The sequence below is a fragment of the Pleurodeles waltl genome, chromosome 3_1 (genome assembly GCF_031143425.1).
Source record: "Pleurodeles waltl isolate 20211129_DDA chromosome 3_1, aPleWal1.hap1.20221129, whole genome shotgun sequence".
In the NCBI taxonomy this organism is placed as follows: domain Eukaryota; kingdom Metazoa; phylum Chordata; class Amphibia; order Caudata; family Salamandridae; genus Pleurodeles; species Pleurodeles waltl.
The window spans coordinates 15392152-15404906 of NC_090440.1; the positions used below are offsets into that span (position 1 = coordinate 15392152).

The window sequence follows — 12755 nt, forward strand, 5'->3', positions numbered from 1 at the left end:
CACACATTGGATTGTATGTTTGCATGTGTTCACAAAGTGAGCACAAGCATGGCTGCCATGTAATGCTGTAATGTGGGTGCCAGCATACATTGGAGAGTGCATGTGCCCAATATATTGTGATTGCTTCTCTGTGTGTCTAGGCCACGCTTGAAGAAGCATGGCTGCCATGTAATGCTGTAATGTGGGTGCCAGCATACATTGGAGAGTGCATGTGCCCAATATATTGTGATTGCTTCTCTGTGTGTCTAGGCCACGCTTGAAGAAGCATGGCTGCCATGTAATGCTGTAATGTGGGTGCCAGCATACATTGGAGAGTGCATGTGCCCAATATATTGTGATTGCTTCTCTGTGTGTCTAGGCCACACTTGAAGATGCTTCATTGGTAGGTCGGTGTTCTCTCCCTCTCTGAATGTTAATCTCCTACTTCTTAGCTGAACTGCTGTGACCACTTCCTGGCACAGCTGTGAGGCTTATCTCCTTACAGCAGCACTGGGAGAGGCTCCAGGGTGCTCAGTCTTATCTTATCCTTCTACATAAAGGCCCTTTCTAACCAGGAAGCTCTATCCGAGTTATATGCAAAACCATTCCTGGAAGCATGCCTTGAAACTGTGTAGGGAACAAGAACAACCAGGAGGCTCCATGATTCACTGTGACGCAAAATGAAATATAGTGTATCCTAGTATAAGCTGCGGAAGGACTTGTTCACACAAGATTAGTCGCTCGCAGCCAGTGTTACACACTGGCTGCAGGATGCGATTGTGACGTTGTTTGTGTAAAGTCTTTTGTGTCACCTCAGTCCCACCTGCAGATGTCTCTCAGACATTACACCATACTTCCAATAGAGTGTACATGGTACTTCCCTCTTCCCCTCCACTGCTCCCAGGGTGTGCAGTCTCCATCTTGTGTGCAAACGGGCTTTCTCCATTAAATGTGGATGCAGGGGTCTAGATCTGGTTCGTCTGTGACCTTGCACCTCCCTGGTTAATCTGTTTTTAAAATTTACTAATCCACACAGGTACCACTACAGTGTTGCTTGCTTTCCTTCTGCTCCTAGTTGCCAACAAATGTTTGTTTTCTCTTCTGTTCCTTGGTTACCAGTTCTTGGCAGCAGTGTGACCCTGTCTTCGTCAGTCTGCGGCTCTTTGCATGAGCGGGCTTTGGCCCCTGTGTCTTCTGTCAGTCTGCGGCTGTCTGCCTGTCCTGGCGTTGGCCCCTGTCTTCCGCCAGTCTGCGCTCTCTGCATGACTAGGCTTTGGCCCCTGTGTCTTCTGTCAGTCTGCGGCTATCTGCGTGCCCTGGCGTTGGCCCCTGTGTCTTCTGTCAGTCTGTGGCTGTCTGCATGTCCTGGCATTGGCCCCTGTCTTCCATCAGTCTGCAGCTGTCTGCATGTCCTCGCATTGGCCCCTGTCTTCCATCAGTCTGCAGCTGTCTGCATGTCCTCTCATTGGCCCCTTATCTTCCATCAGTCTGCAGCTGTCTGCATGCCCTGGCGTTGGCCCCTGTCTTCTGTCAGTCTGCAGCTGTCTGCATGTCCTCACATTGGCCCCTTATCTTCCATGAGTCAGAAGCTGTCTCCATGTCCTCGCATTGGCCCCTTATCTTCCATGAGTCTGCAGCTGTCTGCATGTCCTCGCATTGGCCCCTTATCTTCCATCAGTCTGCGGCTGTCTGCATGTCCTCGCATTGGCCCCTTATCTTCCATCAGTCTGCGGCTGTCTGCACGTCCTCGCATTGGCCCCTTATCTTCCATGAGTCTGCGGCTGTCTGCACGTCCTCGCATTGGCCCCTTATCTTCCATGAGTCTGCGGCTGTCTGCACGTCCTCGCATTGGCCCCTTATCTTCCATGAGTCTGCGGCTGTCTGCACGTCCTCGCATTGGCCCCTTATCTTCCATGAGTCTGCGGCTGTCTGCACGCCCTCGCATTGGCCCCTTATCTTCCATGAGTCTGCGGCTGTCTGCACGTCCTCGCATTGGCCCCTTATCTTCCATCAGTCTGCAGCTGTCTGCACGTCCTCGCATTGGCCCCTTATCTTCCATCAGTCTGCGGCTGTCTGCACCTCATCGCATTGGCCCCTTATCTTCCATCAGTCTGCAGCTGTCTGCACGTCCTCGCATTGGCCCCTTATCTTCCATCAGTCTGCAGCTGTCTGCTCGCCCTCGCATTGGCCCCTTATCATGCACGTCCTCGCATTGGCCCCTTATCTTCCATCAGTCTGCGGCTGTCTGCACGTCCTCGCATTGGCCCCTTATCTTCCATCAGTCTGCGGCTGTCTGCACGTCCTCGCATTGGCCCCTTATCTTCCATCAGTCTGCGGCTGTCTGCATGCCCTCGCATTGGCCCCTTATCTTCCATCAGTCTGCGGCTGTCTGCACGTCCTCGCATTGGCCCCTTATCTTCCATCATTCTGCAGCTGTCTGCACGTCCTCGCATTGGCCCCTTATCTTCCATCAGTCTGCAGCTGTCTGCACGTCCTCGCATTGGCCCCTTATCTTCCATCAGTCTGCAGCTGTCTGCACCTCCTCGCATTGGCCCCTTATCTTCCATCAGTCTGCAGCTGTCTGCACGTCCTCGCATTGGCCCCTTATCTTCCATGAGTCTGCAGCTGTCTGCACGTCCTCGCATTGGCCCCTTATCTTCCATCAGTCTGCAGCTGTCTGCATGCCCTCGCATTGGCCCCTTATCTTCCATGAGTCTGCAGCTGTCTGCACGTCCTCGCATTGGTCCCTTATCTTCCATCAGTCTGCAGCTGTCTGCACGTCCTCGCATTGTCCCCTTATCTTCCATCAGTCTGCAGCTGTCTGCACGTCCTCGCATTGGCCCCTTATCTTCCATGCGTCTGCGGCTGTCTGCACATCCTCGCATTGGCCCCTTATCTTCCATCAGTCTGCAGCTGTCTGCATGCCCTCACATTGGCCCCTTATCTTCCATCAGTCTGCAGCTGTCTGCACCTCCTCGCATTGGCCCCTTATCTTCCATCAGTCTGCAGCTGTCTGCATGTCCTCGCATTGGCCCCTTATCTTCCATCAGTCTGCAGCTGTCTGCATGTGCTGCTTTGCTTCTGATTCAGAATCACCTGGTGTTGGTGGCGGCCCCCGTTTCAGGTGGCGGGCCCCCGTTTCAGGTGGTGGGACCCTGCATCAAGTGGCGGGCCCCTACATTGAGTGGTGGCCCTTGGGTCATTGCAGCCCCTGCGTCAGTAGTGGCCTCCGTGTAAATGAACGAATGAATTAAAAGAGTCTTCTATGGGGCGCAGCTACTTAGAAAGGGTGTCGCAGTGCTTTAGGTGCTCGAAGCAGAGGGCCAACCAAGTCCTCTCTTCCCTAGAACTTGAACACTATTGTTTTCAGCTCTGTGCTAAATTTTATTTCCTCTGTTACGGACCTAATTTGTTCAGGCAGCCAGTTCCACAGTCCAGCCACTTTGATAGTGAAGGAAGAGCCTCCTCTGCGTTGCCTTTTAAAGCGTGTAACCACAGCTAAACTGGCATTGCTAGACTGCAAGGGTCTCCCAGGATGATGTTCCTTGAGCCTTTCGTTAAGATACTTTGGCCCCTTGTCATAAAAGCCTTGGTGGGTCAGAGTCTACTTTATGCATCGCCACACTGGCAGCCGGTGTAGTTTTTCCAGAAATACGTACACTAAAGAATACTTCAGAATTGTAAACAATAGGCGGACTGCCATGTGCTGCATAACTGGTAACCATTGGGTCAGGTAATCATGAGGCCCAAATATAGCATTATCCGGCCTAGAGAAGCTCAGTGTCCTCATTACTATAACTTGTGCACAGTGTGGAAGGTAGTGAAGAAACTTCCTCAACATGTGGAGAATCCAGAAACAGGACTTTACAACTGCTGACATCTGTGCCCCAAATGAAAGGTGGGGGTCAAACATAACGCCCCAGTTTCTAGCCATTGGCGGGGGCACATTATTAGGCTGTGCACCTGTTCATCCAGGAATGGTATTCCGCCCCAAACAAAAAGATTTCAGTCTTGTCTGGGTTGCATTGCAATTTGTTGTCCTTGAGCCACTCTAGCACTGCTGCCTACAACAAGCAAATGTCTCCTTAGCAGAATCCGTGTCCTACGTGAGCAGCCGTTTATTATCATCTGCGTGTGAGATAACTCTGATGGTAAATGATTCATCCAAGTATGCCAGTGGGGACATGTAAATGTTGAAGAGTGTGGGACTTCGGGAGAAGCCTTGGCCCTCTCAACTTCAGCCTCTTTGTGCTTGAGGAGTATGGTTTCATCCAGCCTTCCTGTTCCCCTCTCTCGAGAAAAGAACCCAGCCAGCCAAGGGCAGAGCCTGCCACTCCCAGATGCTCTAACCTTTGCAGAAAGTTGTCATGATTGAACATGTTGACCACGTTGAATGCTGCAGACAGGTCCATAGCACCAGGCCACATTGAGGCCAGAGTGCAAGCTGAACCTAATGGAGTCAGAGGCCTCTTGTCGAGCTGTCCCAGCGCTGTGTGAGCTCTAACCCTGAGTGGGAAGGATGGTGCACTTTGTGCACAGTGAGAAACGAGGAATGCTGATGATTTACCAGTCTTTCCAAAACATTTGAGGCTGCTGGGAGAGAGAGACTGGTCTGAAGTTGGACATGGATTCCGGATGGGCGTTGGCCTTTTTGAGCAAGGGACTCACATTGGCTCTCTTCCAGTCATCTGGTAGAAGACCAGAGTGAAGAGAGATAGCAAATAACTCCAGGTCCAGCAGGACTACATTCCTGCATTAAGGATATCAGGGGGTGTGGAATCAGTAGGATATCCTTTGTGAAGGAAGCTGTCACTACGTCCGCTGACGGGACATAAAAAGAAATCACTTTGGAGAGTACTGTAGGAACAGCTATGACTCCACTTCCTCGATCGCTAGAAGATTGGTGTGCCTGCTAGATTAGTCAGATTATTGAGGATGTTATCCTCAGAAACAATCGCTATGCTGAACGCAAAGAAACTGGCTGTGCTCAAGCGTAGGGGATAAAACGTTGGAATCTATGAAATTCGTGACAATTTTCAAAATCTCCTTTCTGTTGTTGTCCGCTTCCTCAAAACATTGAGTATAAAAGATACAGCGGGCTCTCTTGATGCTCTTGTGGTCGTTTTTCAATCCATTTTATATTTTTATAACTAACCCTATCTTCAGCTACCGCCAAACTCTTTCCAGTTTTTTAGAAGCCGCTGTTTTCTGAGCTAGGGCATGTGAAACCAGCGTGCGGGCGAGTGATGGTAACCTTCTCTGTAGCTCGGTGCTACTAAATCAGCTGCCCCCTAAGTCACATATTAATAGCATTGTCACTCTCCGCCCCTCATCCTGAAATTACTAGTTTAACCTCTAGTAATGTACTCCTAAGATCCGCAATAGATACCTTGCCCCAACACCTCTTCTCATTCCGAAGAGGAGGCTTTGTGGCTCCTTAAAGCAGTCAAACTGCAAAGAAAAAGGCAGCTCATTTGTGGCCCCCTGCATCATTTGTGGCCCCCTGCATCATTTGTGGCCCCCTGCATCATTTGTGGCCCCCTGCATCATTTGTGGCCCCCTGCATCATTTTGTGGCCCCCCCTGGATCATTTCGTGGCCCCCCTGGATCATTTCGTGGCCCCCCTGGATCATTTCGTGGCCCCCCTGGATCATTTCGTGGCCCCCCTGGATCATTTCGTGGCCCCCGCATCATTTTGTGGCCCCCCTGCATCATTTTGTGGCCCCCCTGCATCATTTTGTGGCCCCCCCTGCATCATTTTGTGGCCCCCTGCATCATTTTGTGGCCCCCTGCATCATTTTGTGGCCCCCTGCATCATTTTGTGGCCCCCTGCATCATTTTGTGGCCCCCCTGGATCATTTTGTGGCCCCCCTGGATCATTTTGTGGCCCCCCTGCATCATTTTGTGGCCCCCCTGCATCATTTTGTGGCCCCCCTGCATCATTTTGTGGCCCCCCTGCATCATTTTGTGGCCCCCCTGCATCATTTTGTGGCCCCCCTGCATCATTTTGTGGCCCCCCTGCATCATTTTGTGGCCCCCCCGCATCATTTTGTGGCCCCCCTGCATCATTTTGTGGCCCCCCTGCATCATTTTGTGGCCCCCTGCATCATTTGTGGCCCCCTGCATGATTGGTGATCCCCGCATCTGTGGAGGCCCGTGCATCAGCTGCCACCCATGACACCATCTCCTGTCTCTGGTTGTTTTCTTGTCCCGGTTTGAGTACTCTCTGTTGTTTTCTTGTCCCGGTTTGAGTACTCTCTGTTGTTTTCTTGTCTGGTTTTGAGTACTCTCTGTTGTTTTCTTGTCTGGTTTTGAGTACTCTCTGTTGTTTTCTTGTCTGGTTTTGAGTACTCTCTGTTGTTTTCTTGTCCCGGTTTGAGTACTCTCTGTTGTTTTCTTGTCCCGCTTTGAGTACTCTCTGTTGTTTTCTTGTCCCGGTTTGAGTACTCTCTGTTGTTTTCTTGTCTGGTTGTGAGTACTCTCTGTTGTTTTCTTGTCTGGTTTTGAGTACTCTCTGTTGTTTTCTTGTCTGGTTTTGAGTACTCTCTGTTGTTTTCTTGTCTGGTTGTGAGTACTCTCTGTTGTTTTCTTGTCCCGCTTTGAGTACTCTCTGTTGTTTTCTTGTCCCGCTTTGAGTACTCTCTGTTGTTTTCTTGTCCCGGTTTGAGTACTCTCTGTTGTTTTCTTGTCTGGTTTTGAGTACTCTCTGTTGTTTTCTTGTCCCGGTTTGAGTACTCTCTGTTGTTTTCTTGTCTGGTTTTGAGTACTCTCTGTTGTTTTCTTGTCTGGTTGTGAGTACTCTCTGTTGTTTTCTTGTCTGGTTGTGAGTACTCTCTGACTTCCTCTGCTGGTTCCAGAGGTTCCCCTTTTAATGGTGTGCTTGTGACTCTTGGACCAGGCTTTACCTGGCTCCTATGCCCTCAAACTAGGAGCTATACTTTGATTAAAGGGTCTCCTATACAGTGTACGTCGCCTCATCTTGCCTTCAGTGGTGGAGCCCTGTACACATGAGAGCTGTACCCCTGGCACCTTTACTGCTTTCTAATTAATATGGAGTTGGTAACTTAAATAGCACTTTTAGCTTTCACTTAATCTTTTTTATTTTTTTATTTTTGTGCTGCCATCGAATCACTAGTTTTGGAGATGGTCTTGGAAAGTGTTTGGGGAGAGAAATCATGTGTCGGAACTAAAAGTGGAACATCTTCCTGCATTGTTTCAAACTATGTTCAGAAACCCTTTTGCATATATGTCTCTGCAACTGCCTTTGCCCTTTTTGTGGACATGTCTGAGGTGTGACTGTCTTAACTCTTTTTCCCAAGCCTGAAACAGATCCTCACAGGACAGTAGTTGTAATTTTTTAAACCTCTTTTGTCCCCAGGTGATGACAAGTATGGGCGGAAAATCATTCTCTTCAGCACCTGTAGGATGCCACCAAGCCACCAGCTGGACCATGTCAAGCTTCTGGGGTGAGTTTGCCCTCTTTCTCTTGTCTCTCACGCTTGTTGCTCTCTTGCCTGTCATTTACTCCTTGCTTCTTCACCTGTCGTCATACTCTTCGTTCGTCTCTCACACCTGCCGAGCTTTCCCGCCCTCCTTTGGCTTTCTCAAGCTCTTTTCTGTATCTCCATTGTTTGTCTCTTCCATGAATCATTAAATGTAATACCTCCTCTATCTCTCACTCAGTGTCTCTAGCACTCTTTCTTCACGCTCCTTCCCCCAAGCCCTTGTTGGTCTTCTCCCGGCAGCTCTTTCCTGTGAGTGAGACTAGCCAGAGGTTGGGATCACGTATGTAAAGCGATCAGTGCGTTTCTGTTCAGCTAGAGAAGGCAAACACTGACTCCAGATAAAGCAACATGTAAAGAGATAGTGAAGACCACACAACATGCAGAAAGTGCCCAGCACCTTCTGTGAAGCCGGGGTCTAGCTGGATTGCTCACCAGGCTGTGATGTGCGAGCGAGGTCTCTTCAAACTGCCCTCCCTGGCTCTATCCTCTCTGAATGATGGCTGGACAGCCAGAGCATCTTAGTGAAGGCTCAGACAGGCACATCATTGCTGGGATCTGCCAGCTCAGCTAGGTTCTCCCTCCCTGTGGGGCTGCATGTCACAGCACCAGGAGTCACAACACTGCCACTGCATTGGAACCACACACCCCCACACAAAACAAATACATTTAAAGTTTAGTTATGACTCAGCAAACAAAATAATGAAAAAACAGATTCAATGTTATGGTATGCAGCACCCATCATTCACCATACCTGACGCCTCGCAGCGCTCAGTTACACCCCTTTGCCGCAGACATATGAAAAAAATGGTCTACAAATAGCAAAACAAGGGAGAGGTGTTGGGTATGGGGAACCTTGTGCATCATGCCATATTTATGAGTTACAGTGTTTTTCTTTTGTTTGCTGAACCCTAACTTATCTTTATCTTCAGTGAATTTCTGTATCTAACTTTCCACTTGCGGCCAACCCCGACCACGCACAGCTTATTGGACCCTCACCCTCAGTGACTGTGTAACAAATATATATTTACTGTGAAAGTCCATCCATTATTTGTGTTGTGACTTCCGCAGAAATCTTTCCTCACAGCTACAAAAAAACACGCCGAACAGAATTGTGCAAAACTGGGCATGAAACTAGGACTTTACTCAGAGGAGTGCCTTGGTTTGGTGTAACCCTGTTCAGTAGGGTTTTTTTTTTTTTTTTTTTAGAAATTAGTGTTATGAAAATGTGTTGGGTGGGTTAGCCCTTAACAGTACTAAGGGGGATTCTTTTGGTTTGTCTAGAAGTTTAGCACCGTTTGACAAATTTCTGAAACATTTGGCAGACCGTTACCATCTCTAGCTTTTACTTGTTATTTTCAAATTAATGTGGATGCGGCAAGCGGGTGCACAGTTAAAAGGAAGGGGTTCAAAAAGTGTTCATTTGCTAATAATTGGTGCATTTTGACAAACGCACATGCAATTTATCAATGACTTAGCAAGTTTATTTTTTTCTGGATACCGTAAAATTCGTGCGATCCAACAAGATGGACAGAATTAAGAGGGAATGCAGAAATTTTTTATGTACTAATAAGTTTGGTGCAGTTTAATACATATTCCCGAGTGAAGGCCAGTGCTAAAATCCCAGGCTTCATGCAGCTGCACAAAGACAGGGGATGGAAACTTAAAGTGCAGGGATAAAAAAAACATTGATTTGTTAATAACTTTGTCAGACTTTAACACATTTGCACAACACTTGGCAGACAGGAAGCATATCCAGCTTTCTCCTGATATTTCAGGTTTCATGCAGACCTGTTAGGGAGCGGCACAGAAGTTGGATGTAGTATACCATCAAAAAAGTTAACATTCACAGAAAAAGCCAGTTAAAGTGAAGCCATGGGTTATCCTTGCTGTATATGTATTACCTTAATGAAGGTTTAAAAAGGTCCTCTGAAATAAATTGTCTTAAAAACACACAGTGGTAGTTATGGTTGCAAAATAAAACCAACACTCCGAAATGCCCCAGTTAAGGTGAACCCCCCAAAGATAGCTAGCACCCCTACGAGCCATACATCCCACAACTTTGTACTTCCGCCTCTCTTGAGCCCGGTACCCCTTTATACCTTGTAGGGTCCTTGTTAACCGCTCTGTACCTCACCTGTGCCCTTTGTTATTCACCTTCCCTCCTTTTTAATAGAACATGTCTTAATTCCTATAAACAGGTTACTGCCTGATGCATGAACAGGTATTTTGTGTTGGGATTAGCTCAGTGTAGTTCAACTGTAGAACAGAAAACACAGGCTGTTAAAACATTTCACCAAGCCAACCTGTGTTATTACCTGGAGAAGAAATGGGTACTCTAAACAAAAATGTTTGCTGATTTGAGTTGTTTTAAGCAAATATAATTTCTGTTAAGAACATATCCTTTCAGAATAAGTTGTTGTGAATTGTTTCATGCATATGGCCTAACTAAAAATAAAATAATGGTCTCACCCTTCTTTAATTATTTAGGTTTTTTTTTTCAGTAAGGCCAGCCTAAATTAGCACTACTTGCTTCCATGGAAATTCCGCTTCCATGGAAATAATCTGATTATCGCTTTGTTGACATCATCGCCCATATTGGCCTTAGTTGATGCCCTTTCACTAAATGTGACCAGTTAGAGTTGTCATTGAAAATTATATTTATTTTACTGTTAATTTAACAATACCTGCCTGCCCCCTTTGTCCATCTTTTGCACCCCCCTTTTGTCCATCTTTTGCATGCCCCTTTGTCCATTTTTTGCACCCCCTTCGGGCCTCGCTTGTGCCCCCTTTGTCCATCTTTTGCACCCCCTTTGTTCATCTTTTGCACCCTGTTGTATGTTGCTTCGGCTCCCTTTGTACCTTACTTGCGCAACCTTGGTTCCTTGCTTGTGCCACTTTCCTCCTCACCCGTGCCGTTCATCCATGCTCGCTCTCCTTTGTTCCTCACCTTTCTCCTTTGTTCTTCGCCTTTCTCCATTATTCTGAACCAGCTTCTTGTGTGTTTATATTTTTTAAAGGCATGACTTTTGCTTTGTTTCAGGTACCTGAAGCACACACTTGACCAGTACGTTGAGAGTGATTACACTTTAGTTTACCTCCACCATGGTCTCACCAGCGAGAACAAGCCTTCCCTCGGCTGGCTGCGGGATGCTTACAGGGAGTTTGATCGCAAGTAAGTCTCTTGCATAGTTAATGTTGCATTATGTCCTATCTTTGCACACATATGTAAGTAACAACTCTAGCTGTACCTCTTCTTCTCTGATGATCTGAGGGAATGTTTGGTAGCAGGGCAAGCGCTTTGACTGTACCAGCTGGCCTCAAATACGGTATTTCAGACTATACACCAGTGGGGTGTAGCAGCATCTTGCTGCTCTCCCCGTGTAGGATATCCCTGGTTAGATGTGAAAGAAGGAAGACCCACCAGATTTGCGCCCTATCTGGATCAATGCCTTACTGCTTTGGACCTGTTGGCACTAGGTTTTTTTTCCCCAAAAACGTTTTGTACTGTAACAAACGTATTTTAAGATATTTAAAAGCCACTGTTCAGTGAATCTAGGGGTTTTTACGAGAGGGTAGACAGTAGTAGGGTCACACCCTTTCAGTGTCTGCACCCTAAATGGCTCTCATGTTACCAGCAATAAAGGTTGAGCTGTGGAGGGTCACTCCACTAAATTCCCCACTACTACCTTGCTGCTCTCAAATTGCAAGCTAGAGGAGGAGGGCCTTGCTCCTCTCAGACTATTGTGGGTCTCAGGTCACTGGTACAGTGAGTGGCTGCAGAAGTGTCACGGCCATGTCTGTGAGCATCCCTTGCTGATGTCGTCCTGATTCTGTGGGCTGAACCGTACCTCAGGGATAGAGAAGATGACTTTGAGGCGACACGTTTTCATCATTTAACATCCATTTAAATTTGTACATTAAGCACTAAATGGCGGTCATAATCTTATGCCTGGTTATGTTCTGATACAACACTGTGCAGAAGCATAGTCTCACCTCTTTGCTGAACGATTCTTCAAGAAAAAGTCTGAGAAGGAAAGATTGCAACGTTGTGGCAAGGAGTTTTTGTTACTCATCGTGGTGGTGCGGAGTTCCTGGTTTGCTGTGTGGAGACAAGGAGTTATTGGCATCCAGTGTATATATGACTGGGAGGTATTGGGATCCAGCAGGGGTCTGGGAGACACTGGGATCTAGCGGGTGGCAGGGAGATACTAGGATCCAACATGTGGCTGGGAGATATTAGGATCCAGCAGGTGTATGGGAGATACTGAGATCTAGCAGGTGGCAGGGAGTTAGTAGCATCCAGCATGTGGCTGGGAGATATTGGGATCCAGTAGGTGCTGGGAAATACTGGGATCTAGCGGGTGGCAGGGAGATATTGGGATACAGCAGGTGACACAGAGGCACTGGGATCCAGCAGGTGGAAGGGAGACACTGGGATCCGGCAGGTGGAAGGGAGACATGGGGATCCAGCAGGTGGTAAAAAGCTTCAGTGATCCAACATGGTGGCAGAGTTTTACTGGGACCAGGCTTGGTTGCTTGGGTTAGTAGCATTGTACTGTCATTCAGGTTGGTTCCTACGCGTCACTGACAGCCAGCAGGTGGTAAGGTGTTACTGCCATCCAGCACATGGCAAGGGGTTACTTAATCTAGCTTGATATCCAGGACATAATGCCATCCAGTGTGGCAGTAATGGGTTACCAGGATCTAACATAGTATGACTGAGTTACTGGCATCCATCATTGTAGTAAGAAATTGCCGGGATCCACAATGGAGGCCAAGTGCTAGATGTTCCTGACATCTAGCACTTGGCCACTAGTGTTCAGCATGTTGCAAGGCGGTAGTGGGATCCAGCATGGGGGTCTTGGTGGTGGGGGGAGCAATGGCTTAATGGAAACCAGCATGGTATCAAGAGGGTACCATCGCGGTCAGAGGGGTGTTACCAGGATGCACCATAGTAACAGAGTTATCAGCATCCAGCAGGTGTCAAGGAATGTTGTGGTGCATCGGGTTGCCAGGGGTTACTTGCATCCTGCATGGTAGCAAGGAGCTGTGATATTGGGATTCAGTAGAAGGAAAGGCATGATGGCAAGCCATGTCTGGGCTCCAGCATGTTTAGCTGCCAGGAGAGTGGTAACTGTGACTTACTGCCAATGGACTTAGTTGCTGGGAGTTTCTGCATGGTGGCAGTGCGTTATTGGCATCCGTCCTGGAAGCAACAAGTTGCATCCAGCATGTGGCAAGGCATTACTAGAGCCAGTATCAGGTAGTTAC

At 47.9% G+C, this 12755-nt stretch overlaps 1 protein-coding gene across 2 annotated transcripts in view; it reads left to right on the forward strand.

The window, feature by feature from the left end:
* Window positions 1-12755, forward strand: part of ARHGAP1 (Rho GTPase activating protein 1) — a 159048-nt gene that overhangs the window by 67630 nt on the left and 78663 nt on the right. For both annotated transcript variants that reach the window (XM_069221697.1, XM_069221698.1), the window contains exons 4-5: window positions 7358-7445; window positions 10525-10656. In XM_069221697.1, coding sequence (XP_069077798.1) covers window positions 7358-7445; window positions 10525-10656 — 220 coding nt within the window. The remainder of the gene's footprint in view (window positions 1-7357; window positions 7446-10524; window positions 10657-12755) is intronic.